Source organism: Daucus carota, chromosome 1 (genome assembly GCF_001625215.2).
Source record: "Daucus carota subsp. sativus chromosome 1, DH1 v3.0, whole genome shotgun sequence".
Taxonomy (NCBI): Eukaryota; Viridiplantae; Streptophyta; class Magnoliopsida; order Apiales; family Apiaceae; genus Daucus; species Daucus carota.
The window spans coordinates 33,483,098-33,507,251 of record NC_030381.2 but is presented as its reverse complement, the minus strand read 5'-3'; the positions used below and the strand labels follow the sequence as shown (position 1 = coordinate 33,507,251).

General features: G+C 35.1%; 4 protein-coding genes across 4 annotated transcripts; 1 reads left to right on the top strand and 3 right to left on the bottom strand.

Annotated features, from left to right (window-relative positions):
* Positions 1–2,374: 2,374 nt before the first annotated feature.
* LOC108200338 (uncharacterized) lies at positions 2,375–3,891 on the top strand. The gene is made up of 3 exons (XM_017368455.2): positions 2,375–3,003; positions 3,079–3,216; positions 3,366–3,891. The coding sequence occupies exons 1-3, from the start codon at positions 2,407–2,409 to the stop codon at positions 3,519–3,521; spliced, it is 891 nt and encodes a 296-aa protein (XP_017223944.2). The 5' UTR covers positions 2,375–2,406; the 3' UTR covers positions 3,522–3,891.
* Positions 3,892–4,190: 299 nt separating this feature from the next.
* On the bottom strand, positions 4,191–11,624 carry LOC108217727 (bystin). The gene is made up of 13 exons (XM_017390643.2): positions 11,479–11,624; positions 9,159–9,359; positions 8,817–9,023; positions 7,860–7,986; positions 7,556–7,607; positions 7,142–7,469; positions 6,794–6,873; positions 6,475–6,522; positions 6,033–6,179; positions 5,447–5,519; positions 5,290–5,365; positions 4,583–4,688; positions 4,191–4,489 (listed from the first exon to the last, which is right to left on the bottom strand). Exons 2-12 carry the CDS (start codon positions 9,276–9,278, stop codon positions 4,612–4,614), a joined length of 1,335 nt encoding a protein of 444 aa, XP_017246132.1. The 5' UTR covers positions 9,279–9,359; positions 11,479–11,624; the 3' UTR covers positions 4,191–4,489; positions 4,583–4,611.
* A 2,039-nt stretch (positions 11,625–13,663) lies between these two features.
* LOC108210940 (uncharacterized) lies at positions 13,664–17,655 on the bottom strand. The gene is made up of 3 exons (XM_017382407.2): positions 17,517–17,655; positions 14,343–14,427; positions 13,664–14,260 (listed from the first exon to the last, which is right to left on the bottom strand). The coding sequence occupies exons 2-3, from the start codon at positions 14,388–14,390 to the stop codon at positions 13,763–13,765; spliced, it is 546 nt and encodes a 181-aa protein (XP_017237896.1). The 5' UTR covers positions 14,391–14,427; positions 17,517–17,655; the 3' UTR covers positions 13,664–13,762.
* Positions 17,656–18,728: 1,073 nt separating this feature from the next.
* Positions 18,729–20,239, bottom strand: LOC108221345 (9-cis-epoxycarotenoid dioxygenase NCED6, chloroplastic). The gene has a single exon (XM_017395230.2). The coding sequence runs from the start codon at positions 20,223–20,225 to the stop codon at positions 18,729–18,731; it is 1,497 nt and encodes a 498-aa protein (XP_017250719.2). The 5' UTR covers positions 20,226–20,239.
* Between the last annotated feature and the right edge of the window lie 3,915 nt (positions 20,240–24,154).

Genomic DNA, 24,154 nt, shown 5'->3' with positions numbered 1-24,154 from the left:
AAAAATATAAATATTGGTTATATAATATGTTTAACTTAGTTCTTACATTGAAAAATTAGTTTATGTACTTCTCCAACACAATTTTAATCGATGTTTAACAAAATTTGTTAAACAAATGTTGAACTCAAATTATATATGTGTTGAACACATAAAGTTTGTAGATTTGTAAATTTGTACCAGAACCCACTCCTATATATATATATATGTGTGTGTGTTACTTAAAGACGAACACTTAAAAGAAGATTAAAAAAATGTGATGAGAGGTGCATGTATAGATATATTATGAGGCATGCCTCCTAACATTTTTAGACTTCAAAAATATCATCTTGACCGCATTAGAGTGAATAGAATTTGGAAATCAAATTATTAAAGATTTAGAATGGAATCAGTTGAATTTATTACTTACTAAGGCTGTGTTCACTTCGATGGAATGGAATGAGGGGAGAATGGAATGAAAAATTATATTGAAATTTTATGGAGAAAGAAGAAAGTATGAACTAATAGTGACTAAATATGAATGAGTTGAATTTTTTTGTGATGAAGATTGTAAAGAAATATGATGTTGAGATGGAATGAGCATTCCTTCCAAAACATGTGGGATAGAATTCTAGTTAAAATAGTAGGAATGGAATGATTGAAGGAATGAAAATTGTATACATTTTTTTTTATCAACACCATTTTTGAGTACAAAATTCATTCCATTCTCCCTCCATTCCATTCACTCCAAGTGAACACAACCTAAGTATTTTCAAAATATTTTTATAATACAGTTAATAATGAATATGATGGTTACAGTTATTCTAAACAGAAAACGTGTGCATGTATTCTTTTGTCAATTCATGGGGTGTTTGGGATTATAAGCACTTCTTTTTTTAAAAGAAGTTGCTTTTGTTTTTCTTGACATGATTTAACTTCTCTCCCGAATACTTTAACAACTTATAAGTCTTAATTTAATTCAATTATCACTTCTAATAAGAATTTTTTTAAGCTAATTCTAACGGCCCCCTTGTCGATATATTGAAGGTTTATTATCCTATGAGTGATAAATTACACTTCCCCATTGCTTTGCACGATTAAATCTTAAAAATAAGTTGCAGTCGGTAGGTATGATTATACGTGATCATAATGGCGAGTTTGTGTGTGCTCAAAATTTCAGACGTACGGGAGAGATTTCTACATTTGAGGCTTGGGGTGTATTGGAGGCTCTGAAGCGGGTACAAACGTTGAAACTCAGTAGTGTTGAGTCCCTAGTTGACATCGAGAGTGACTACTCACAGTCTCTGCAATTACGAGGGGCACAAAGAATTATTTGGAAGCAGGAAATCTGATCCAGGAGTGCAGCTCAATTCTTAGAAATCATCCTGACAGGAGTATCTATTTCTCATATTAAAGAGTCAGCCAATAAATTAACACATCTGTTAGCTAGAGAACCGTGAACGGTGAATTCCTCAAACTTATTTTGGTCTGCTCCTTCATCTACGCCGGAGACAATGATGTATGATTTAGCTTTGTGTTAATGAAATTTCATTAAGTTTAAAAAAAATAAAAATTGCAGGATTATATTTTATTAAACCATTAAAATCTGTGCCACGTTCCCGTCTCAAAATGTATATTATTGGTCGGAACAGAAGGAGTATGCATGCATATCACCTCAAATCTGTTTAAAGCCCCCACACAAAGATTACATATTTAATATGTACTTGCACCGTATCTCTCAATTTTTACATTTTTCATTTTGTTGCGTATTTTAAAATATGTATGCGATACATTTTTCATATTCTAGATTTTTGTTTTAGTATAAATATATATTCGGAAAACAATAATACTTAAAATAATTTTTGATTTTTTTTTTTAAATATGTGTCAAGTCCGTCAATTTAAAATAAACAAAGGATGGAGGGGATACTTGCAAACGATCGGCAATTATTACAGTTTTGCGCTTTTCCCTGGTCCATAGATTTGAGAAACGCAGGGACTAACAGTGACTTGAGGTCACTGCAGCGCTGCATAAACTGTTCATTCATTTTTGTTCGATTTTTTATTTAAATTGTTCAATCTAGTCCGATATAATTGCTCCATCTTATGATGAAGAGCATGAAAAGAAAGTAATCTAGTCCTATGATTTTTATGTCATTGTTAAACAGACTTTGCAATCGCCTAAACACTAATGCCCTGTTTGATATTTTTTAAATTTTAAAGTTTCGAAAATAATTGAGAAAATCACTTCGAATCTTTTTTCTATCAGCATGCGTATCATTGAAGCTTGGATACAGTTTCAAATTCTAAACAATTTTCCCATCATAAAACTAACAGAAAAGATTCCAAAAAACTACAAAACAGAATATACTCTCAACTGCCAATCAATTCTACACAAACAGAATCTCAAGATTCACAATCTGCATCTTGCATGTACTTAACAATCTATATATACTCACCCCTCCCTCTCATCAACTTCCAAACAAAACAGAGCAAAAAAAACAGAGCAACCACAATGATGATGCAGAATCAACAAGATGACAACCCCTTTCTCACCACCATCACCCACCAGGAACCCATCATTACCCACCGAGAAGTCTCCGAAAACACCAGTGGCTCCACCAAGCGAAAGCTTCTCTTCTCATCATCATCCCCTGTTTCCAAGAAACCCAACTTATCACCTTCCCCTGTTTCCTCCCCTGTTCTCTCCCCCCACTCTCTCCAGGGTTTCAAGAAAATCCAACTCCCACCCACCATTCTCCGTCGCACAATCTCCGAACCCCTTGATCCCAATTGCCGCTTCTCCAACCCTCTGTCACCCGAAATTCTTGAAAGATCCCTCTCTGACCTTGGTCTGGTTGAGGTAAAATCGCCTGAAAATGACCCGAGGACCGTCCCGGTGGTGAATGTTGTGGAGACTACTCCGAGTTCTTTGCCTCCTCGTAGCCCTGTGCTTGGTCGAAAAATATCTGATGCAATGAGTTCAGGGAAGATTGGCTCAGACTCAAAAGAGAGCCCTAGTTCCTTGGTTGGTTGATTTTACATTAATGTTCTTTAAGTAATGTATGTATGTATGATTAATCTTTCTGTATGATATTTGCAGGAGTTGAAGAAGATCAAGAAGGGGTTGAGACAGATGAGTCAATGGTTCAGTGAAGCTCTCGAAATGGAAGATGATCAAGAAGAAGAAGAAGAAGAACAGAAAGGCTGTCTCTGTAAACATAAAACTGAAAATCCCAAGGTCTCATTTTTTCTTGTTTTCTTGAATTAAATGTACATTGTGTTATTTTTTGTGTGAGATGGTAAATCTTGATTATTCAATCTTAAGATAGTTGCTTTGATTATGTTGGATGAGTCATTTAGTTGATATTTGGATGTTTTGGAATGAAGGGAAAAGAGTGCAGTGAAGCAGAGAAAGAAATTGATGAAGAGGCAGTGAGTGTGGATAAAACTGGAGGATGCCTGATCATTAAGTTCAAGTGTCCCTGTAGCAAAGCCTATCATCTTCTTCTTTCTGGAAACTCCTGCTACTACAAGCTTATTTGACGATACAAAGTACGCAAGCCACCATCAAAATTGTACTAGTTCATCATTCTATGCTCCTGGGATCTCTCAGTTCATTTCGACATTGAGTTGGTTCATCATTCTATGTTCCTGGAATCTCTTCTCAAATTTCTGTCCAGTGTTCAGTTCGTTAATGTCGATTACTTTTAGGAAGTTCTGTAAGAAAATGTTGATAGGTTTACATTTGTTTACAATTGAATCATCTGGAAAGATTTCTAGTAATACTGTAGCTGACATGATATATAATGGAATTGAGGATCTCCGATTTACTGCGTTCAGTTTTTACTTTTTAGTATTGGTCTTTACTGTAAAGCATTGAGTTTTTCCTTTCATTCTAATTTTCTATGATTAGCCCTATTCTGGATTCAGATGAGTTTCCTACTTTCCTTAACAAATTATTGAAGGTTCATCGAAATATGTTATAGATTCCGGTTTTAGTCCTCGATGTTCATGCATTAATTTACCACTCAATCAGACCAAGGTCAGAGATGGATCACTTTCAGGCGATTTTAGTACTCGATGTTCACACATGAATTTAACATATACAGCTTCTGTTAGTTTCAGTGACTTTAATGAATAAGAATCAATCGAGACACTGCAACATGTAAAACTTTCACTTGGTACTGACAATGCTCAAGGGAGTGTTGATAATTTAGTAAAACTTTCCCTTTGTATATCTCTAACCACGACATACATAATTGAAACAATTTAGCAAATGAGCGCAAATACCTCAATAAATAGTATACAAAACTTCTACGATGAAATCCAATGCAAAATGCATAAAAATCTGATATGATCTATCACCACCAACAAAATACTGTCTAGGACATGCACTAACATAATTTGTGGTGAGACGTGAATATGAACTTGTAAGAGCGCTTGGGGTACAGGTTCCAATTTTCTCTCACAAATCTTCCATGCACTAAAGCCATTAGAATTTCTCTTGATAACTGGAAAAAAATTATAATAAATTATTACTGTGTATCATAGAACCTTTCAATTTTCAGGGCGCATGGATACATGTCTAAAACTGTCGGTCTAACCTGCCCGATACGAAACGGTACATGCTCATTCAGTCCTCCATTGGTACTTCAGGGATATCAAACCTGTCTTCCTCGATCGTTTTGTTGATTACATAAGCAGGTGAAGGTAAGGGCTAGTTAGGGAAACAAAATAATTACGGATCATATAACAAGGAACATCTAACAAACAAGAAACGACTTGAGCAACAGGTGTAGCTTCTTGTTTTAACCGTACAGCTAACATTTCTATAAGCAGTGTAAATGACCCAAAAAAAAACTACGAACATATCACCAATCTAAATTGGAGCTCTTCGTGTTAAAAAATTAACTACATACTCACTTGACCAACCCTCGTTTCCACTAAAGTACATCAAACAAGCTCTATTTGCCTACACAAAAGTAAAGCGATGAGGTTGCATTTAATCTCATATCATTTATTGAAAGAGCTTTGAAGCCAGTAATTTATAAAACCGTTCAAGCAGACCACATTAAAGAATTTCATGTAAAGCCTCAAACGCTAGAAGAGGACCTAAAGTGAACAATACATTAAATTGACAACTACAGTGAACTCACATGGCCGAACCACTTTGTTTTTGGCATATTAGTGAACTTGATGAATAATCTACTATAGATTTATAAAATAAAAAAAGAACTTGGAACATAAGCATGCGAATAGTTTAGAATTTGAAAACTAAAGACAATAAACCTCTGCAGAAAGAAAAGGATATATATTGACATTAGGTCATCTTCCTTATCCCCACGATTCCGGCTGTTCCTCAGCTCCCTACATATTTCAGGAGTTACCTGGATTCGTACATATATTGTCAGTTGCAACATTACGGAAGAAGAAATTTATACTACAGCACTAAAAGTCACAGTCCTTACCAACTTATGCCATTGTCTTTCTACAAGAGCATTAAGATTGAGTTTGTCTTCTTTCACCAGTTCATTTTTGTACCTGTCATGAAAGCATAGAAGCTAAATATAGCACAAAAGAACTTGACAAGTACTGAAAATAAGATTAATGGGAGAACAAGAGCTCAACCCTACACAGGCAAACTAATGGGGGAAGAGCTGAACCCCGTACATAATTTAGCTCATGGAACTTGGAAGTTGGAACATGACAAAAGTAAATCATGCGGTGATAGGTGGATCATTAATAACATATATACAGTACTTGGTAAAAAAGTAAAACCAATACAATCTCTTCCCTGCCACAAATGAAGAAGTTTACAAAAAAAACATACAATTGTTGAACTCAGGTAGACAAGATTGATATCAGATCAAGAACATGATTCCAATAGGTGCCTAACTAAAATGAAGACATGCCTACAATATTTTCTAAGAATTAGGTTTTACTTGGAGAACATTCTATAAGGGTTAATAGCAAATTTTCTAAATTTTTATCGATTGGCAGTTCTTGAGTTATGCATAAGAAAACAAATCACAAGAGAAAGGATACGGAACTAACCTTTGCACAAAAGCAAGAAGTGATTGATGCCAAATCACAGGCATTGTTCTTTCATCATTAAGAAAGGCCATAAAATGTTCAACTAAGGCATCAAGGACACGATATGGCAAAGCATACTTCTTCTCAACCAAAAGCTTGATGAAATAGCTGCATCAAATACCCAAAGCAAAAGATGTAAAATAAGTAACATGTTTGTGATAACAGTAGTCCATAAGAACAGCAGCAAGAAAATTAATTGGATATTAATATCAAATTACAAGTATATTCACAATCAAACAGTGATTACAGTGTGTGTTGTCAATTTTTCCTATAAAGAAACGAAGCATTACTAGAGACAGGTGGTTTGGAAGCAGTTTCAAAAGTTTTCATCAATCAAGAATAATATGGGAAGATACTCATCCACTGATCTACGTATCTAGGTATTACATTATTATACAATTACCTTGTAGTACCACAGTACTGCATCTCAGCCAGTTTCAACAGCGCAACACTGTATATCCATTAAAATGTCAGTTTGGAACCTCCAACAAACAATAAAATACAATGTAAACAGAAAAAAGTAGACAAACACAGAAGAATCTACAAGGAAAAGTGATAACAAAGAGGTCTATCACATAAAATAGTAAAAAACATGTAGCCTAAAGCATTACATGGACCTGAGCTTCATACGTATAGATATACATGCATTCATACGTATATATAATATGTGCATTCAAGAACTGAAATTAACAGAAAGTACAAAAGCATAAATGATCAAGGACCTTGAATGAAGAGGAGGAATAGAGACTTTCTGTATGATGCTCCCAATGATGACAGCCTCCCTTAAGTTGCAAGTCCTTGACTGCAAAAAAGTATGTTAAGATATCAGAAGGCAGATCCAAATTTCAGGATAATTCTCTGAATTAACAACTATTATCTTGATAAAATATTCATTTTAATTTTTTAGGGTGACACATCACAGAAAAAAACTTTGCATGACACCCTATTTACGTATTTAACTTGTCATTGTTCACATTTTATAGTCCAATCGCTTTTCGCTGCCTACTACACAAACTCCATTGTCCATGCTAATATTATACCAAAGTATAAATATAAAACTACAAATATACCTCGCACAAAGGAAACAAAATTCCCTTATTAAATGCAGCTGGTTTGTACAAAGATTTTTTAAGAGCTTGATATAGCGCAAAATGCAGTCTCTTATTCTTGCGAATATCTTCTCTAATTCTAGGAAGTAAGACCAACTTATAAAATCTTTCTGCCTTCTTCACACCAAAATTGGAAGAAAATATTCTAGTGGCTTGAAACATCGCATTTGGAGACCATTTTTCAGGTTCAGTCAGGTACAGGACCTCCTCCCAAAATTGCAACGAAGGGATGTGCTTGAAAGCTTTTGGTATCTTGCCTGCCGTGTATTTATTAAGAAGCTTGCCAACTCTGCATTTCAAAATTACATCCGTAATTAATAAAAATAATAAGTTTTCACAATCAATTATACTAAGAGTGCCCGTCAAGTGAACTACCCCTTGTATAATTCTATGATGGAATCATCCAACTTGGGCAACGCTTGCTTTTCTGGAAAAACAACACACAAAAGTTTATTTATCATAAAAATTCACATATAAAAAACTGAAAGAAGGGACAAATGTGCGAAGAAATTTTTAACATCTCGACTGCTTTTTTCCCAAAGAGGTCATCGATCCTTATCGTTAGAACATAGGAAGTTTAATTACAGAAGAATACATCACAAGATCATAGGTTGTTTTAACTAGACATCATGCATGTTTTATGATAGAGCGGAAAAATAAAAGATATGTAATAGGAAACCTGAGGAAACTTGAGCATCGTTTTCTTTGATCTTGTCTACAATGAGATCTGCCAATGTACGCTGTGGACGGGCGTCTTTTGATAAGAATGCCTCAAGCAACTTCTCATCATCCTCGTCAATTTCTTCCTGTTTTGTTGCAACAGAACAAACCTCAGTATATGTTAAATTTTCTTCAAACAAACATAAGTAGCATAATAACTTAACTTTATAAAACTAGCATAAGTTATCTGTCTTTTCACAAGCAATAAAGAGACTAGAATATATGAAACAGCATGCATGATGATTGTCTTATGACTCCCTCTTTTTCTTTTGCAAATTTTCGCTATATATTTCAATGGAACTTACGGCAGAGACAAAGAGAACTTAGTTGAACAAGAAACGAAAGAAAGAGACAGTCTGGATCATATATAATTAACACAAAAATGTATCAGCAACATTGTACCGATCATATACAATGGGACTTATGTGGCTTTTCTTTGTGATTACCAGGGGAAGGTCACCCACTTGAAGTGAAATGTTTCTTTACTTCCATTTCATTCATAACATCTTATTGCAAACTTTCCAAATATAGTTAAGTTATTTGGCTTGATATTAAACCCTTATATAAGGATTATAATTCAAAAGTCAATGAGTCATGCATGATAACAATAGTATTTATATGTGTAAAATCTTGTTTTTGTAAATACAAAGATGGTTATTTTTATTATTTAAGTGGATTATATGTAGAATATCTGACATATGAAACACAGCAAAATAAAAAAAGAACTATAAGAAAATGAATTACTTTAAAATAATTTGACAATCCTAGGAATTATAACCAAGTATAAGATGCATAACAATACTCAATTTACAATTTTTATATGAATGCAACATCTGCAACAAACAAAATACAAATAACTAGACCTAGTAAAGAGATACCAACTCAAAAAGGTACAGAAGAACAGTAGATAATTCACCTCATCACCACCATACTGGCTTTGAGTCTCTGAAAACCCATTAAACTGATCAAGGTCGTCTTCATCTAATTGAATAGTGTCCGTCTTTTCTTTGAGAAGGGCGAAATTGCTGGCACCCGGAATCTGAGCCTCAGCCTCCTCCTGTATTTCCTTCTGCTGGATCAGAGCTTCCTTTAAAATCTTGGAGCTCATGCCTGATGAAATAAGCTGTATACAGTTTGCATAATACAGAGAAAAGGAGATCATAAGCATTTAAAGAAACAAAACAATGTAGGTATGTACACACACACACATGTGTGTGGAGAGAGGGGGGGGGGGGGGGGGGAGAGAAATATTAAGTGCCTTCTGTTCTTGCTGGTGCTGTTTAGGAGCTTTGTTTTGTTTCTTGGAGGATTTTGATTTGGAGTCATCCTCAGGGAGGAAGGGCTCGGGATTTTGATTTCTACTCCTCTTCTTTGTCATGTCTAATCAGATCTAAATTTTCTTCTTTCAACGGGTGGCAGGTGTTCTGGATGCAAAACCCTAATCAGGATTATCAATGACCTGTATTCATATTTAACAGAAAAATACATTAGATGACTGTTCATTGTTCATAATATTTAGACTACACTTTCCTAAAATATTGAAGATAAACAAATTACATATGAAAAATCCAATCATATATACTTGTGTGTGGGTGTGCGTACATTCTATATGCACATACATAATAAGAAAATAGAACATTGACAAAAGACCCAAATTGACATATAGATAGATAGATCATAGATGGAGTACTAAACAAAATAAATACTTGCACCAATAAATATTTTGACCATGTAAAAGATACCAACTTTGCACCATGTTAATATGTTGATCATGTAAAACATACCGACTTTGCACCATGTTATTATGTTGATCATGTAAAAGATACCAACTTTGCACCATGTTTACTGATATGGTCAAATAGAATTTGCACTTATGCGTGAAGTTATAAATTGGAGAACTAGTTCACAAAACAGAGTCTACTGGATTGCCTGTTCCATAAATATGTAAGTATATCAACAAACCTTCCAAGAGTGTGTGTATTCAAAACTTAAATCAGCTTCCAGGCTTGGTCGAAATTTCAATTAGAATTTCATTAAGTTCTTTAGGTTAGTGAATCTATATGTGTTCATCCGTGTTCAAAGTAAAACTCTCTAAATTTTATCAATTTTCAGGATTTAAAGTTGTTTCATTTCTTTTCTCAGACTCGCACGGCGTGCTTAAGTATCCGTAGTGCACACTCCTTAGAAGAGGCACTTTTACTAAGCTTCAGCAAAGTTGCATATAAACATATTCAGAAATATATACTTACTATAAATTTTTGATTTATGCTAACTAACATGACTGAAATAAATAGTATTATGATTACAAAGTTTCTTCTGATAGTAATTATTTCTTTATGTAGAAGCATAATAAAAAAATTATGCTATCGGTATTTTATTGTTCTAAACGATGCACACAAAAGTAGTGGCACTAGTAGGATCCTCAGAATAATGAAATTGCCTGTTTTACCTGGACTCAGCTATGAGTGTCGGACATCGGTGCCGAACTAAGTGTCGGATTCTTGGTTTTAGGATATTAGGATTCTTGGATATGGATCCGAATTAGTTATGGGTGCACGGACTCAACACATAAGCTTAATGCAAGTAAAACTTTATATAGATGGATAATGGATTTATTGTGCATTCATATAAATAGTGTCTACAACATATAAATCACATACACTTAATTATATATGCTAAATTGTAGCATAGAATCAACAGAGTAACATAGAAACGATTCATGAATGATATTAAACTATAATTAAACTATAAAAGAGGTAAATGTTCAAAACTCTCATTCTTTCATCCATTCCATTCCTAACAACCTTAATTATAAGTTATAACTCTAACCCACTAAATTAGGAAGGAATGCTGCATTCACCATCGCACCCATCTTATGCTCATTTTCTTTTGCTAAATGTTGTTCACAATTCAAATCATAACAAATTTGTACTCCCTAATTTTCTTTTACAAATTTTCCCTCCAAACTCCATTGTTTCCCTTTCATCTCATCCCATCCACTCCGTTCTCTCCAATCAAACACAACATTAGTTTCTGCACTTCAGCTACAAGAAGGATTCCTTGAATACCAATACAGGGTGACAAGACCTGCATATAACATCCCGCAATTGTTCCCATCCATTTTCCTACATCCAAATATTCTTTAACGTATATAGTATGACCTTACTTCTATATACTCAAACACAATTTGTCAAATTTCGAATCCTAACATGCTATCTGCGAAACTCTAGTATATCCTGTTTAATAGTAGTACATAAAATTGCATTCCTCCGAAACTTTGACGAATACAACCTAGTTTAACAGCCTAACCTATAACCTGTCTATCTCGAATTGAAAAAGCGCATACATGTATTCCTTCAATTACCCCTTTATCATTTCATTTTTCAAGTAGTAATAATTTCATAATGAATTTCAAAAAATCGCACAATCAATCACTTATAAATACTTCTCACAGGACTTCCATCAAACACTAAACAGACATTAACCGAAACGTGCTTATCCTACATTAAAAAACTGTTGATGAATAAAAAGCACACATCATAAACTCAACGAACAAAACTAAAGAGACATCTACTTACCTGAGTAACGAGAACGAAGATGAGAGCTTGGAGATGCAACAAGTTCAGAGCTGCTGCTGTTGTACATGTTTAGGTATTTGTAAGAAAATAGAATCAGTTTATATAGCTTGGGCTTTTCTAGTTTTCTACGTGGGCTTTAAATTTTCTTGGAGGGGTTTAAATATTTTTTGAACTACACTCTAACATTTGGAGTATAAGGTAAGCCCAATGACCCGATCCAAATAACTATCGGGTAATGTGAATTAATTTCAATAATCATTTGTTTGAAAAAAAATTAAACTTACCCAATTATGTTAGGCCTCTGCTTGGATATCATTTCCTCTGAACTTTTTTCATGTATTTTCAAGAAATTTTATCATATATTTAAAATATTATTTTTAAAATTACTTTTTTGTAAATAATAATAGGAAATTTATCAAAGATACCATATTTTTTTTAAGTTTTTTGCCATTTACTATCTTTTGAAAAATATTTGCAAAAATACCAATTTTTAAAAAAATATTCGTAAAAATACGGTCTGCAACTAGATGCAATCTGATGCAATTTCAGTGACGGGTTGCATCTGGTTGCAAATATGATTTCATCTGGTTGCAACGAGTTGCATACAGTATTTTTGCAAATATTTTCAAAAGTTTGATATTTTTATAAAATATCTAAAAAAGATGTAATAGTTTTGCAAAAATAAGTTTAGACTTAAAAATATTTATGAGAAAATCCCATAAAAATATTGGTGTTATATATTTATTTAAAAAAATAAAAATAATATTTCTAGGTTAATATAAGTAAAAAAAGTTAAAATACTAATACATCAAAACAGAAGAAGTAATTCATTGTGGTCAGTTTCTGTTAAGTTTATTACATGATCAGTTAAAACATGAAATTTTTTATGTTATATCATAATATTGTTAACTAGTATAAAATCCTGTGCAAGGCACAAGCCGCTAATTTAAATTGTATTTAAATTATATCTTTGTATAATTATTTTGTTTGGAACATGCGTATTATTTATTTGTTTTCTTATAAAATATGTAAGTTTGGTTTTCTTATTTAAGCGAGTGAAAATGTGATACTCCCCCCGTCCCACCAGGATGTTTACGTTCACTGTTTGCACGCATTTTGAGGCTCTTATAAAGTATAGTTCAATAATGTTTTTTCAATTTTTCTTTTTTTTGAATAAAAGTTTAGACGTCAAACTTTTTTTCAGGATTTTTTTAAAAAATAAATATATAATATAAGTATACTTTACAGGAGCCTTAAAATGCGTGCCAAAAAGTAACGTAAAGAACCTGGTGGGACGGAGGGAGTATTTACTACTAGCAATAATAATATAATTTTTTTAAACTAGTAATTATAATATTAATCACCATACTTTTAAAATTTATTAATGAATCATAACATATTTGGACTAATTTAACAAGACAATCTTTGATGGACTTAATAAGAGAGTTGAGAAAGCACATGGGACACAAGTAGATGAAATTCTCCCTGTACTCAAGGAATATCAAACAACTTGTAAGGTCTCCAATGAGACATCATTGTTCCAACTAGCTTACGAAAGTCAAAACAGAGGTGCAAGTTGAGTTAACTCATACCCTTAGGGTTTAGGAATTTCAACCCGATGTCAATGAGGAAGGAATAAGACTTGCACTCGACATAATAGACGAGATCCGAGATGAGGCCAATGCAAAGATTGTGGAGAATCAGAAACGAGCTTCCTGTTATTATAATCTCTAAGTGAAGGAACTATTCTTGAGGGAAGTAGATTTAGTACTTGGAAAAGAATAAGCCTCGGGGGTTGGTCTCAAAGACAAGATGACACTTAATTGGAAAGGATTTTTTCAAGTGAAAAATGTCATAGGTCGTAGGTCATACAAACTTCAGACCTTGGAAGGAGTCAGTTTCTAAGAAGTTGGCATGTCACCGACTTTAAAGTTTACTAAGTAGATATCATCTCATAAAGTCCGACATGCCACAACATCATAACTAAAATCATTTGACTTTAAACTTTACTAAGTAGATATCATCTAATAAAGTCCGACAGACCATGATCTCATAATTAAAGTCATTTATCAGTGATATCTCATTTATTATAGTTTTAATAAAATTTCAGTAATATCCCTATTATTTTTTGTTTGTTTCTTTTTAAAAGTATATCTACGACATATGACTCGACTCGAAAGAGGAATGAGGAAACCAAATAAAATACGATTAATGTTAAAGTCAAAGATTTTACAAACAAAAGTCTAAATAAATAAGGCCATGCAGGGCCATGGAGAAATCTGATCTAAAATGAGGTCTTATCATCTGAAGCCTCCGAAGGCTCACCTCGAAGCAGGGAACGAGTCGAGCTAAGGATCCTCGGATCAGCAGCAAAGCGCGGGGACTGACCACCCCCCGAAGTCGGCTGAGTGGCGGGAATAAGATCTAAAGGACAAGGAAAGTCAACCTTAGGATTGAATAATCCTGGATGTCGCCTGTTCACCTCCTTAAGTGCATCATTCCACCCATCGTTATAGTACTTCCGATAGAGGAGGTCGTCATGCTGGACCAAGAGCTGTTGAAAGGCCTCTGAATCCATGTATTTATCTATGATAGTTTCCCTATCTTCCCTCGCCTCAACCAACTCCGCTTGAGTCTTCCTTAGGAGCTCCTCCTGCTCCATGTGCTTGATCCGGAGGTCCTTCAATCTCGCCTTTAAGGCCTTGGTAGCCTTCTTGTGCTCCCTTGCTTGTTTCTTCCAAGCTCGAGTTTGGTGGAGAGCAGCCTGAAAGCAGGCATCAGCCTGAAACACGAAAACAAACGAGTTAGAAAGAACTCGAGAACAATGAATTAAAATGAAAAACAAATAAAAAAGGGATGCTTACAGTAGCGAGGGCCTGAGATCCAAGCACGTCGATCTCGTCGACCTCCATAAATATCAACAAACCACAAATATGCCTACTGAATTGCCTGTTCCATAAATATGCAAGTATATCAACAAACCTTCTGAGAGTATGTGTATTCAAAACTTAAATCAGCTTCGAAGCTTGGTCGAAATCTCTATTAGAATATCATTAAGTTCTTTAAGTTGGTGGATCTATACGAGTTCATCTGAGTTCAAAGTAAAACTCTCTAAATTTAATCAATCTTGAGGATTTAAATTTGTTTCAATTTTTGTGATCAGACTCACACGGTGTGCTTAAGTATCCGTAGTGCACACTCCATAAAAGACGCACTTTTACTAAGCCTGAGCAAAGTTGCATATAAAGATATTCAAAAATTTATACTTACTGTACATTTTTAATTTATGCTAACTACGAAGACTGAAATATATAGTATTACGATTACAAAGTTTCTTCTGGTAGTAATTATTTCTTTATGTAGAAGCATAATCAAAAAATTTATGCTATCAGTATTTTATCGTTCTAAAGGATGCACACAAAAGTAATGGTAGGATCCTGAGAATGATAACATTGGCTATTTTACCTGGACTGGGATATGAGTCCGGACACAGGTGCAGAACCAAAGTGTAGGATTCTTGGATATGGATCCAAAATTAGACACAGGTGCAGGACTCGAGACATAAGCTTAATGCAAGTAAAACTTTATATAGACGGATTAATTGTGCATTCATAGAAATAGTGTCTTCAACATATAAATCTACACACTTAATTATATATGTTAAATCGTACTCCCTCAGTCCCCTCTGAATTGTATACATTAGGGGACGGGGACGCGGCACACATCTTGATGTTCCCATAAAGTATATTTCTATAACTTATTTTTACGATTTTCTTTTACTGAATTAAAATTTAACATTTAAATTTTTATTCAGAAAAAGAAAATTTTAAAATTAAGTTATAGAATTATACTTTACAGCAGCATTAAAGTGTTTGCCGAGCAGTGAAAAAAAACGTATAGAAATGAGTGGGACGGAGTGAGTAGCATATAATCAACAGAATAACATAGAAACAGTTCATTCAGGGACCATAGTCTATGTGTATATACAAGTTGTTACAAGACCTTAAATTTAATTAAGGTGAAGTGTCTGGCTTTAATAAGAAGGATCCGACTCAGATTACAAATCCACATTCAACGACAAAAATGGAGAGTCCACATAACATAGAACATTGGTATGAATACTTTTTTTAAGTTCTATATACGGTGTACATGCCTTGAGGACATCCATACTATTCTATTAGCAATCACCACCTCTTCTTCGCTTAGCTCATAGCACTTTCCAATGTACTGCCGATCTTCATCTAATTTCGCTTATTGTGTCTTCTCCTTGATATGTAATATAATTGTTTAAGTTGTTAATATATCATCTTCCTCTCCAACATCTAGAACCTACTAAGAGTATTTAAAACCACTGATTGACTTTTTTATCATCTAGTCCGCATGCCCACCCTTTTCCAATCTTAAGTTTAAGCACTACAACTATTCTATATTTCTATGAATGAAATACACAGAGATAAGTAGAACTGCATCAGAGTAGTAAATGATGTAAGGTATTGAAATGTTGATAGTTCATATTGATAGTGTTATCGACAATGGCATCTTCCAAAATTATGTTGTGTTTGGACTTTGGTCAGGAAGAATCAATTCAGAGGAAATGGAATTAAATTTAATCTATAAAACAGGTAAATGTTCAAAACTCTCATTCTTTCATCCATTCCATTCCTAACAACCTTAAACATAACTCTAACCCCCTAAATTAAGAAGGAATGCTGCATTCACCACCACCCATCTTATTCATTTTTTTTTTGCTAAATGTTGTTCACAGTTCTTATCATAACAAATTTGTACTCCCTCAATTTTTTTACAACTTTTCCCTCCAAACTCCATTGTTTCCCTTTCTCTCATCCACTCCATTCCATTCTCTCCAATTAAACACAACATTAGTTTCAGCATTTTAGCTACACAGGGAAGGATTCCTTGAATACCAATACAGGGCAAGACCTGCATAGCCGTTTGGCTCGGCTTAAAAGAAGTGACTTATTGCTTAAAATAAAGAAGTGGATTAAAAGTGAGAAGTTGGTTTGGACTTATAAGCTACCAGAAGTGTTTGGGTACCGTAACTTATAAGCTAACTGAAGTTTTTTAAGTGTTTGGATAACTTAACTTATAAGTTGCTATTAGTTTGGTAATTTTGTAATATAAATAATTTGTTTCTTTTGAAAAATTAAAGGGTTTTAGTAAAGTTATAAGAATCTGCTAAATATTTTAGTAAAGTTTTAATCTGGTGCTGGATCTCTAATACAAGTGTATGCCTATGCCCAGGCTAAGTCCACCACCCAGAAACGGGTCTGACGAAGATCATGACACAATAGTCACACTTTAGTTACACCAAACCATTCAACTACATACTGTACTTTTGCTGGGCTTTTTTCCACTTAATTAAGCTTCTTTTGCTGGGCTTTTTTCCACTTAATTAAGCCGCTTCTAAGAGTTGCCAAACAGACAGATTAAAAGCCGAGTGGGCTTATCAGGCTTTTAAGCCCATAAGCCTGACTCCCAAACACCCTTAACGTCCCACAATTGTTCCCATCCGTTTTCCTAACTCCAAATATTCTTTAATGTATATAATATGACCTTACTTTTATACACTCAAACACAATCTGTCAAAATTCCAATCCTAATATGTTATCTGCCAAACTCTAGCATAAAATTGCTTTCCTCCGAAATATTGACGAATACAACCTAGTTTAAGAGCCTAAACTATAACCTGTCTATCCCGAATTGAAAATACGCACATATTTATTCCTTCAATCCCCCTCTATCATTTCAATTTACAACTAGCAATAATGTCATAATGAATTTCAGAAAACTCAGTACAATTAATCAATTCCATTTCGCAAACTAAAAATAATCACGTTATACAACAGAGCAAGAAATTTTCGCGCAAACACGGGATAATTTAAAACACTTCTCACAGGACTTTCATCAAACACTTAACAGATAAATTAAAACATGCTAATCCTACATTAAAATACTGTTCACAAATAAAACACACACTTCATAAACTCAAGGAGCAAAAGTAAGAGACATCTACTTACCTGAGAAGCGAGACTGAAGATGAGAGCTGGGAGATGCAACGAGTTAACAAAAGCTGCTGCTGTTGTACATGTCTGGGTATTTGTAAGAGAGTAGAATGAGTTTATAGCTTGGGCTTTTCAAGTTTTCTGAGTGGGCTTTAAATTTTCTCTAAGGGCTTTACATCTTTTTTAAACATCGTAAAATTTAGAAAGTAATCCCAATGACCAGTTCCCTTCGATTACACCCTCCATCCCATTTTATATTATTTTTAAAAAAATATTAGTTGAATATTATTTCTCATTTTTAATAAATATACTAAATTAAATTATATTGTAAGTATATGTATATTAGTCCAACATTAAAAATTGTATTTCTATAAAATATTAAGAAAAGCCATTTCCAAAAATTATTTTGAAAAAAGAGAAGGGTTAGTACGTGGAGACGATTCTTTTCTTTCAAAGAAACATGTAAATTGAAAATGCGAAAGTATTTTAATCAATCACTTATTTAAAAAGAAATTAAACTTAGACAAACATGTAAATACGTGATGGCTAGTTTCTCTTGGTAGTTACGTGATCAGGTAAAACATGAAATTTCCATGATATATCATAATACATTGGTTTTGTTGTTTGACTTGTAAAGTTGTAATCACAAATATTAGAAAAAAAAAAATTAAACAGCATGTTGTATTTTTTATATTTGGACATTTTTTCGATTCGGTGTGAAATTATGTTTATTAACATATTGCACCCATAATTTGGATTTACTTCGATTTACACCCTTTTAACTCAATTCCGTTCAATTGGATTAATAATAATAATAATAATAATAATAATAATAATAATAATAATAATAATAATAATAATAATAATAATAATAATAATAATCCAATACTTTAGTAATTCTAAAGCAAATTATTCACAAGTGCATTTTCCTTAATAAAAGGAGTTCAACTTCTCGCACGCGGCCATACATGCACTAAATCTCCCACAAATAGTAACTCCGGCCTCAAAGCTCACTGATCTACATAACAATACTGGAATATCAAGCTCACAAGAGTAAGTAGTAAAATATGAAATGCATCTGCTTGACAACGATTGCAAGAAAACTTCATAAGTTATTTTACAAATACAAATACAAATACACAAAATCAAACATATATACACAGCGTCGCATTTGACATAGACTCGAGTAACATAAGATTCAAAGCACATATCTTGCTAGCTAGCTTGTTAAGTTTGTTTAGCCAACTCTTGAGCACTTACAAATGTCCCATGAAAACCATACGGAACTCTAGAAGGAAGCTTAACTGATGCAACCTCTTTCATATCTTTAGCTCTTATTATTACCAACTCAGATTTCTCCTCCTCCTCGTCCCACACAAAACTCATTACATGACCTTCATCCTCTTCCTCTTCATGTCCAATTTTCACCACCTCACCATCTTTATGCTCCTTTTTTCGCGGCACAAAACAAGGCTCCCCGCCAAATCTGTTCTGTCCGTACATAAATCTTGTCACTTCTTTTGTCACGACGTCAACTTTCGCTATGCCTTCACATTTGGGCCACGGGTCGGCTATTGCGAGATAAACGAATCGGGTTTTTCGACCCAGTTTCGTCTTGTTTACTTGACCCGCTTCTAAGTTCATTTCCGATACTATAATTTCTCGGGTTGATTGACGCGTTTTCATGTTTAAACGGATCTCGGTTAACTCGGTTTTCAACGGGTCGTTTATATGATCCGTGAAAATCGAGTCGGGTGGATTCATGCATGACGCTATAACAACAATAATTTTGTCCCCATTTTGGTTGAATTCTTCCCATGCATTCCATAAATGAAAGCAAAAGCATCCCGGTGTATCGATCCAATGGATATCCGATTCGTCTACGCTATTCTTCGACATCACTCCGAACCGAGAAATTTTATTCGGGTCATGGATAACGGGTGACCCGCCTCTCAGCATTTCGGATAACTTGAACACAACTTGCTGATCTGGAATGATCACGTGACTCTCCGTGATAGCGAAGTCATGAATCATAGTAGGTTGTTCAAGAGAAATATCCACCTCACGTGACTTTTGTCCCCTCGAGTCAAATTTGAGGAATTTAAGGTACGGTTTCTTCAAAATATTGTAACTTAGTGAACAAAGATCTCCTGTAATGGGGTCCACTTTAGGATGTGCTATTAACGGAAAATCAATCTGCCCATTAAAATCGAAACGTCCGACCGTGTAAATATCTCCGTCCGATTTTATGTGAACCTCGTACGGGAGATCATCCTCGGACATAGCAAGGATATGGCCGTTAAAATAAACCAAACCGGCGTTAGCCAAACCTATACCCCGGTTTGCATCAACCAACCCGATCCCGGCTCGCGCATAAAATAAGCCGAGCCGAGCCAACCCGAGTTTGCCATGCAACTCACCTATAGGCTTCGGAAATACCGCCCTTCCCAACCCTTGTTCTTGAACCAACCGGCTCGTGCGAGTGAACCGGCAACTATACGTAGCTATATTATCATTCGCACTCAACTTTACCGAGTGAACCATTCCGTCACCGTCAAAAAGGTGGTAGCCTCCTATTGGTTTAAACATGGGGTTTCCACCGTTTCGAAGATAAACTCCGGTCAGCTCATCCGGAATCCGACCCGCTACTTCCAACCCGACCCGAACCGGACATTCCTGGACCGGTGCAAAGTTGCCTTGAAGTTGAATATCCGGGTCAGACATGCGAGGCAAGGTGTGGTTCTATTGAACTATGTGATGATGTCATGGATGAAGACAGTTCAGCACTACTAGTTGCCAGTCTGTTATAGTCTGTTATAATCTGTTAGTACCTATCACAATGAATCAATACATATAGCTATAGCAGAGTTAGTTAGAATACACATTCATTACTGTATATTCCACCACTCTCTATCTTCTCTCTCTCATGTAATTCTCTCTCTAGTTCTTGTATGATACTCTGTGTTTCTTAATGATTCAGAGCTCCATTGTTGCATATTATACTGTTATTTGAAGCTTACTACAAGTTAAGATGGTATCAGAGCTATTCCGCACATAATATCGCTTCATACACGCAATCTTCATCAATTCATCAATTCAATTCATCGATTTCTTAGTGTCTTTCTTGATTTTATCAAGATCTAGTGTTTTTGTTGTTGATCTGTGGTTGCGATTGATTTGTGGATCTATATCCGATCGGTTTTGTTCGATCGATTCACGACTAAATGGCACCAAATCGATCTAATACGTTTGCAAATGTTGTTATTGGAACAAGTTCACAATCAATGGAGGTTCCTCCCATCAATAATGCTGGTGGTGATAATGATACTCCATTAATTGATCATCAGAATGAGGTTATAAGCTCTAACATTCATCCATTGTTTTTACACAACAATGATCAGCCAGGTATGATTCTCATCTCCAAGAAACTACTCGGTTCAGAGAATTATTGTACTTGGAAACGATCTATGAAAATTGCGTTGTCATGTAAGAATAAGCTTGTAATTGCAACTGGTGAATATAAAGCACCTGCTGAGGATTCTGTTCTGTTTCCTCATTGGAGGAGAGTGAATGATATGGTGATCACTTGGATCTTGAACACTGTTTCAGACGAGATAAGTAATAGTATGAATTACATGGACAGTGCATTTGATGTTTGGAGTGAATTGAGTGAACGTTTTTCTGCAGTGAGTGGCCACAAGATTTATGAAGTACAGAAAGATATGTTTAGACTTGAACAAGGCAATGATTCTGTGGAAATATATTTTCACAAATTGAAGGGGTTTTGGGAAGAGATTAAGGCACTCGAGACACCAATCAAGTGTACTTGCACAGCTGCAAAGGACTGGGATGTTCGAGCAGAGAAAACTAAGATGATCCAGTTTCTTATGGGTTTGCATTCGAGTTATACGGCTGCCAGGGGACATTTGCTAATGATGAATCCATGGCCAACCCTGAATCAAGCTTATATGCTCATAAAACAGGAAGAAAAACAAAGACAGGTACACTCTGATTCAAAGAGTCCTATAGCCATGATGGTGAATTTGCCCAAACAATCACAGGCATCTGCTGGTTCCTACAAGTCCAATGATCGTGGTAATCTTGAATGTACATACTGCCATGGGAAGAATCATGTAAGAGAGAAATGTTATAAGTTGATTGGCTATCCGGATAAGAACAAAAAGAAGCCATTCAACAAACAGTCCACATCTTCCAATACACAGCAGCAAATGAATCCACAGGCCATGTCAGTAACAAGTTCTTGCGAAGATGTTACCACTAGTACATCATCTAATATCAACAATCAAATGGAAATGCTACAAAGTCAGATGGCAGCACTTATGAAGAGCATTCAACAGCCTACAACACCTAGTACTCCATTTCAATTTGGAAATAACTTTGCAGGTACTGTTTTGTCTCTCATGAGTACTTTGACTTTGTCTACTCACATTTGGGTTTTAGATACTGGTGCCACCAACCATATGTGCTGTAATCTTGCACATATGCACAACTTACAGCCATTACATACTCCTATCACAGTTAAGTTTCCTAATGGAAATTCTGCTGAAGTAACTCAAGTTGGCTCAGTTCTTTTACAACCTATTCAGTTTGTTGTCACAAATGTTTTGTACATCCCATCTTTCACTTTCAATTTGCTTTCTATTAGCAAATTATCAGCTGAGACAAAGTGCAATATCTTCTTTTCGACTCATGAATGTCTTATGCAGGACCAAGCCCAGAAGAAGATCTGGACACTTGGTAAGCTTGCAGATGGTTTGTACCAGCTAGATAACACTCCTCCATCTTTCTCTAGTGTACTAGCTGTATCCAAAACAACTTCTGATTCTGTTTTGTGGCACAAACGATTAGGTCATTCTTCCTTCTTTGTTATGAATAAAATTGCTTGTCTTAAGCCTTTTGTCACTGAAAATACTTGCTGTGATATTTGTCCCTTAGCCAAGCAATGTAGATTACCTTTCAATAAAAGCACTTCATGTGCATCTTCTCCCTTTGACCTCATACATTGTGATGTATGGGGACCATATCGAACTCCAACTACTGATGGTTGCAAATACTTTCTCACTATTGTTGATGACAATAGTAGAGCAGTTTGGACTATCTTGATTCCTACAAAACAACATGTATCTCAAACTATCCAGGAGTTCTATGCATATGTGGTCAGGCAATTCAAAGCCTATATCAAATGTATTCGAACTGATAATGGAGGTGAATTTTCCAGCAATGATTTGTCTGGTTTTCTGAAGTCTCATGGTATATTGCATCAGACTTCTTGCCCTTACACTCCTCAACAAAATGGAAGAGTGGAAAGGAGGCATAGGAATTTGTTGGAAATGACAAGAGCCTTGAAATTTCAGTCTAATGCTCCTGATGTGTTCTGGGGAGATTGTCTTCTCACTGCAACTTATCTGATAAATCGACTTCCAACACCTGTTCTTGGTTACAAAACTCCATATGCCATGTTGTTCAATGAACCACTGTCTTATGATAATCTCAGATCTTTTGGATGTCAAGCATTCATGGCACAGCATTCAACTGACAAACTAGCTCCAAGGGCAGTGAAAACCATCTTTGTTGGTTATCCTCCACTTCAAAAAGGGTATAAGTTGTATGATCCCAGCACAAATACATTTCATGTTTCAAGAAATGTTACCTTTAATGAAGATATTTTCCCTTTCTTCACTCTGGAGCATAATTCTGCTCATATAACTCCTACACCAGTCTCATTTTCTGATGACCTCAGTACACCATTAGACATTCTATCTCATTCTGCCAGCTCCACTGATTCTGGTATGAATAATGATGTTCCTACTGGGCCAAATAATCCAGTTTCTCAGGATGATACACCTGCAAATGAAAATATTTCTGATAATGTTGATATCAATACTGATATCACTTCACCTTTTGAAGGGAGTCCTGTAGATTTTTCTACCTCTCCATCTTCTTTTCTTCACACTGAATATCCTCCAGATGAGGATAATGCATCTGAAATACCTGTTGCTGATTCTTTGCCTACCAGAACATCTTCCAGAGTTTGTTCCAAACCATCTTGGATGCAAGATTTTCATGTGGGATGTGCTCAGGCTCAGTCTGTTGTTCATGCCAACACAGTTTTAATGCAATGCACTACCAATGCTGCTAAATTTGGTATGCAGGTTGCTCCTCCATCTGTTTATGCTTGTTCTGTGACTGCAGCACCTCACATCAAAGAGCCGTATTCATATAAGCAGGCTTCTCTGGATCCCAGATGGAATGAAGCAATGCGTAAAGAATTAGCAGCTCTTGAGTCCAACAACACTTGGAAAATTGTCCCCCAACCTGCAGGGAAGAAAATTGTGGATTGTAAATGGGTGTATAAGGTTAAATACCATTCTGATGGTACAATCGACAAATTCAAGGCCCGTTTAGTAGCAAAAGGCTACACACAGACAGCCGGTGAAGATTATCATAACACCTTTGCTCCTGTAGCAAAGATGTCTACTGTACGCATATTGCTTGCTATAGCTACTGTTAGAGGTTGGGATGTTCACCAACTTGACATCAACAACGCATTTTTGCACGGAGATCTACCAGAAGAGGTTTATATGACTATTCCTCCAGGTCATGATTTGCATGGTGTTGCTAATTTTGTGTGT

Bases quoted from the DNA above. Each gene is read 5' to 3' on its own strand.
- LOC108200338 (XM_017368455.2), top strand. From the start codon at position 2,407: ATGTACTTAACAATCTATATATACTCACCCCTCCCTCTCATCAACTTC. The intron at 3,004-3,078 runs GTTGGTTGATTT...TGATATTTGCAG, and splicing joins AAGAGAGCCCTAGTTCCTTG to GAGTTGAAGAAGATCAAGAA. The intron at 3,217-3,365 runs GTCTCATTTTTT...TTTGGAATGAAG, and splicing joins ATAAAACTGAAAATCCCAAG to GGAAAAGAGTGCAGTGAAGC.
- LOC108217727 (XM_017390643.2), bottom strand. From the start codon at position 9,278: ATGACAAAGAAGAGGAGTAGAAATCAAAATCCCGAGCCCTTCCTCCCT. The intron at 9,024-9,158 runs GCACTTAATATT...AACTGTATACAG, and splicing joins AGCACCAGCAAGAACAGAAG to CTTATTTCATCAGGCATGAG. The intron at 7,470-7,555 runs GTAGTTCACTTG...TTTGAAATGCAG, and splicing joins ATCATAGAATTATACAAGGG to AGTTGGCAAGCTTCTTAATA.
- LOC108210940 (XM_017382407.2), bottom strand. From the start codon at position 14,390: ATGGAGGTCGACGAGATCGACGTGCTTGGATCTCAGGCCCTCGCTACT. The intron at 14,261-14,342 runs GTAAGCATCCCT...TTCGTGTTTCAG, and splicing joins GATCTCAGGCCCTCGCTACT to GCTGATGCCTGCTTTCAGGC.
- LOC108221345 (XM_017395230.2), bottom strand. From the start codon at position 20,225: ATGTCTGACCCGGATATTCAACTTCAAGGCAACTTTGCACCGGTCCAG.